Source organism: Branchiostoma floridae, chromosome 17 (genome assembly GCF_000003815.2).
Source record: "Branchiostoma floridae strain S238N-H82 chromosome 17, Bfl_VNyyK, whole genome shotgun sequence".
NCBI classification, from domain to species: Eukaryota; Metazoa; Chordata; class Leptocardii; order Amphioxiformes; family Branchiostomatidae; genus Branchiostoma; species Branchiostoma floridae.
In genome coordinates, this window is record NC_049995.1 from 16,474,440 (window position 1) to 16,478,891 (window position 4,452).

Consider the following 4,452-nt stretch of genomic DNA (forward strand, 5'->3'; position numbering starts at 1 on the left):
ACACACCACAAGACGGCTTCATTAACACAGTGCTGCCGAAGCAAGTCTGAACACAAATTTTGTGTCCCACATCACACGTCAATTATTTATATCCTTCCGCGTTGCGCTTGTCAATCACAAGTCTGGATATTAATCAAGCAGAAAGAAAATCTGTGACTTTGACGTCTGAAAAACTTGGTAAGAAAAGTACAGATTTTAATCTGATATTTATGTTGTACAATATTTTGGACACAAACTTGTCACGACTTTTAATTTGGTCACATACTTGTCACTACTTTCTGATTGCAACAGAATACGGAGGAGATACGGTCTGCCGCAGAGTTTGGCGGGAAGTCCAGGTAGGCCGAAACAAGTTAGTTTCGTGTATAACATACAACGAATCTGATCACTAAAATACCGAGTATGAAAAATGAAGAAATTGAAAACAAAGTGGCAGACTTATTCAGAACGTTTTTAAGGGCTTTATTTTCCAGTTAATAAAGTAGAAATACGTTGAGGCGGTTAAATAGAGTAAATGTCCCCAAGATAAAGAGATCGCACGGTGACGCAGTGGCAGCCAAAAATCAGGTGTTTGGCAAAAGAAAAAATTACATATTAACCAGTAATTTGATCAGCTGATTTAAATATCAATTTTTAATCCAATCTACTGACGTCCTGGTAGGCACCAGCCGTCAAATACTTCGGATATACTAACAGTAAACAACAACAGCGTAAATGTCCTTATTCACAACTGACAAGTGACCACAGAAACTGTAATGAAGTATTTGAATGGCTAAAACATAACGTGTATCAAATTTATTGTTTACATGAAACTCTTCTGTAATATATGTTGAAACAGAATGGCATTCCGAATTGGGGGGGGGGGCGCAATTTTCTTTAATCATGGTTTAGGCATATTGACCAGGTGCCAAAATTACCACTGGTTAGTGATTGGTCAAGCAATCAAGCATTCGCTGGCGCCATTGGCTGATGCACGGCGACTGCTCTGTGATTGGTCCATTAAGAGACTTCTGACCTGTCATTGGTCCCAAAAATGCACTTTTACGATTGGTTGCCTCTACTGATTGTATGAAAAATCACTGGTCTTGATTGGTCCATTGGAAAGAGTCCTAGAATGGCATTGGTCAGACTTTGAAAAATGCATTTTACGCCATTGGCTGCCTTTGTTGATGAGATTTATCCTTGTATGGAAGTAACGCGACTCACAGGGCCATTCCTGCGATTTATAACAGTACCGCAACTAGTATTGATCAGGCGTTGCGACGGTGAGCGGAAAAGCTGAACCCCCAGATTACCTCTCCATGGCAACGCATGGTTGCTAAGCAACATGATCCGTTAGTTGCTGGCCCATTGTGTGAGATGAGGCAGTCTATCTGTGTCCGCTGCAAGTGCAGGACCGCTCCAGGTTTGGTGAGAATAGTCCCCCGTTCTTTTTTTATTTTCTTTCCTTTTCTTTACGGTATTTTGTCAGCACATCCTGCAGTGTTTTTGCTCTTTGTTGGTATGTTGTTTTCATATTTTATTCTATATAGCGTCGGAAATGGACTGAGTTCTGTTTTCGAATCGATTCTTGTCCTTTTTTTATTTTTGGAGTTTTCTGAAATTTGGATAAAAAAAGTGTCACGCTTTTATGATGGGACCAAAACGACCCGAAAATCTGAGTGGGTAGATGTCCTACATATTACTTAAATTCCATTTCTTTGGAATGTCTGATGGAGTTTTTTCCCTTTTTTTCTTGTCCAAGGGTATACAGCACACATATATTAGTCACTTTTAAGGTCTTATGTATGATCTACTCAGTTCTACTGTGTAGATCAGCGCTCTTAAGTTTTTCATTTTTTTTCCTGGCTTGAGGTTACCTACTGTACATGCAGAGTACAATAATGAAATAAAAGACACATCTTTACACGTGGGGCCCTGTGTACCCGATAAAAAAGGCAAAATTTGTTTCCTTTGCCTTGTTTCCTATTATTTCAATCATTGGTCGAAAAAAAAACACCTTTTCACTAACGTTATTAAACTCCAGGGGGTGTTGATTGAGTCCTGTCTCCTGGACAAAGATTAATCACATAGATACAAGGATACACGTAATCTCACATTAAGGCTGACCATTGCTTATGCTTGCGTTCTTTTCATTGAAATGCCAGATTCCAGATTTTTTTTGTGGAAAATATAAAGATAAAAGGACATGAAGAACTTTGTTGCCCCGTTTAATGCGTTTAACCCAAACAGGATTAATTTCATAGATACAAAATCCGCTTAAAGTGTTAAACCCCCTAGGTTATCTTTTCGGTGCACGAAGTCAGAGTCTGCTATATGATAAGAGATTTCGTCTTTCGGCTGGAATTAGCGACAGAGTGTATCTTTTTCCTACTGTAATGCATTACTTTCCAGATGTAGTTTTTAACGTTACAGCAGTCTGAATCTACTGTCTTCCTAACGTCTGCTTGTGAATCTGGTGCCGACAATCTCTGTACATGGACGACAGCATGTAAATGTACGTACACAAAGTAAAACACACATGTACACCGACAAGCTTAACAACAATCCATCAATCGAGACGGGGGCTGATACTAACTGCCAGTCACATTTGACCCCGTGCTGACGTCACAAGTCTATTCAGGTCACGTGACTTATGCTTCAGGTCATTTTTACTTGAACAAGATCAGATGGCTGATCGAAAGCTCGTTGGTAAGAGTTTTACTTTGAATGTGCGTAACGTTACTGAAAGCTTCTAATTCACACAGTCGCATTTTGTTGATTCCCATTCATTCTGTAGGATTAAGTCTCCACTGCAGTTCCACAGGAAAGATGCAGGTGACGCCCGTGACCCTGCTGTTGGTCCTAGTTGCGGTACCGGGTGCAGTACCCAATAAGGTCGACAAGGTAAAGATTGCGGAAGTCAATATTGTTCATTCAGTGATTATAGGCTCAAGCGGGAAAAGCGGCTTACCGAAGTGAACATTTGGTTCATGGAAGTACAAACAAACAAACAAACAACATAAATAAATAAAATCCTTTTTACACAACTTCAGCTTTATTTACACCGACGTTTCGACGACCCGTCTTTCACCTTACTCAGGGCAATGTTGCGGTTGTGCAAAAAAGAGTCTCTTTACTTAATGACATACTAAACTGATGAAACTATTCGCCATAAATAACATGAATAAATGAATAAATATAACTGTTTTATTCCAGGAGGTAGAAATGATTTTTGCGAGGATCCGTGAGGAGGTGTCCTGGATCATCAAGGACCTGGCGGAACAGCTAAACGACTGGATGGAACAGGAGTTCACGAACACAGTGAGTAAGGCCCCCTTTCCACTAGACGAAAGGCGATCGTGCTGCGCTCTCACTGCGACCTAAATAGGATATGTGTAACCTTCACTTTCATACTGGGTATATCATACAAAATGTAAATGTAATGGAAAAACGCAGAAAGCGTAAAAAGATTCGTTTCTTTTCTATACAATTCGTTGGGCGATCTGTCAAATTTTAGGTCGCAGAGAGAGCGCGGCGAGAGCACCGTCCTAGTGGAAATGGGGTAACGTTATATCAATGAGCTTTTGAAAGCTCCTTGGTTATATGATGAATAGTTGGAGTGAAAAAGTCAAACTGTGTAAACCTTAAGCATATGTTGGGGTGGACGATAGTAACGTTTTAAGATTGCTCTTGTTAATATTGTGTGGGCATTTAGCCTACTCACTCTTTGCAGCCAGGGGCTGAATTGCAAGGAGTTTACAATAGGCTGGGCTACATGTAAATCGCAAGTGTCTGGAGCAGCTGCCATTCCGTGCTAACTCAGGTGACCTCAAGACAACAGTAAATGACCCAGGTGCGGCCATGAGACTGTAGGTCAAAGTTGATCCACTCACAGCGGGAAGGACTGACCTACTCTTTTCGATAAGTGTGGTGGGTTCTTTAACGTGCTCGAGGTGTGGCTCTCCATTTAACGTCCTATTCGAGGGACGGCCATAGCTAAAACTAGGTACTCATTTTCACCTGAGTGATGAAGTGAGAAATGTCATGTAAAGTACCTTTCCCAGGTTCACAAGCTCGATGGCATTGCTGGACTTCGCCTGGTCCCCAAACCTAGTATCATAGCTCTCTGCGTAGTGATCATGGCCACATTTTGTTGATTGTTGAGAAAATTGTATAATCACTTTTTTTATCCCTTTTTGTTTTATATTAGAGTCTGGCTCTGTTTGACCGTCTTGATGAATCAGCTGGTACTGTCATCAGTCTTCTGCCTACTAAGATGGTGAGTGAGTTTGTTTTTTGTTTATTTGTTTGTTTATGTAGTGAGGATTCTTTCAATGTAGCAAAATAAGTCTTCTCTTTCCGCATCTGTTAAGTTTAGAATATGTACTTTTAACTATCCTTTGCCGTAACACGCCGGCTTCTGTTTCCGCAAGCCTGTATAATATCTACACCAGCTTCTGTATGGAATCT

General features: G+C 40.6%; 1 protein-coding gene across 1 annotated transcript in view; it reads left to right on the forward strand.

Annotated features, from left to right (window-relative positions):
• The first annotated feature begins 2,787 nt into the window (after positions 1 to 2,787).
• The window catches only part of LOC118404393, an 11,401-nt gene continuing 9,736 nt past the window's right edge, over positions 2,788 to 4,452 (forward strand). The window contains exons 1-3 of the mRNA XM_035803463.1: positions 2,788 to 2,886; positions 3,199 to 3,303; positions 4,193 to 4,261. Coding sequence (XP_035659356.1) covers positions 2,812 to 2,886; positions 3,199 to 3,303; positions 4,193 to 4,261 — 249 coding nt within the window. The 5' untranslated portion in view covers positions 2,788 to 2,811. The remainder of the gene's footprint in view (positions 2,887 to 3,198; positions 3,304 to 4,192; positions 4,262 to 4,452) is intronic.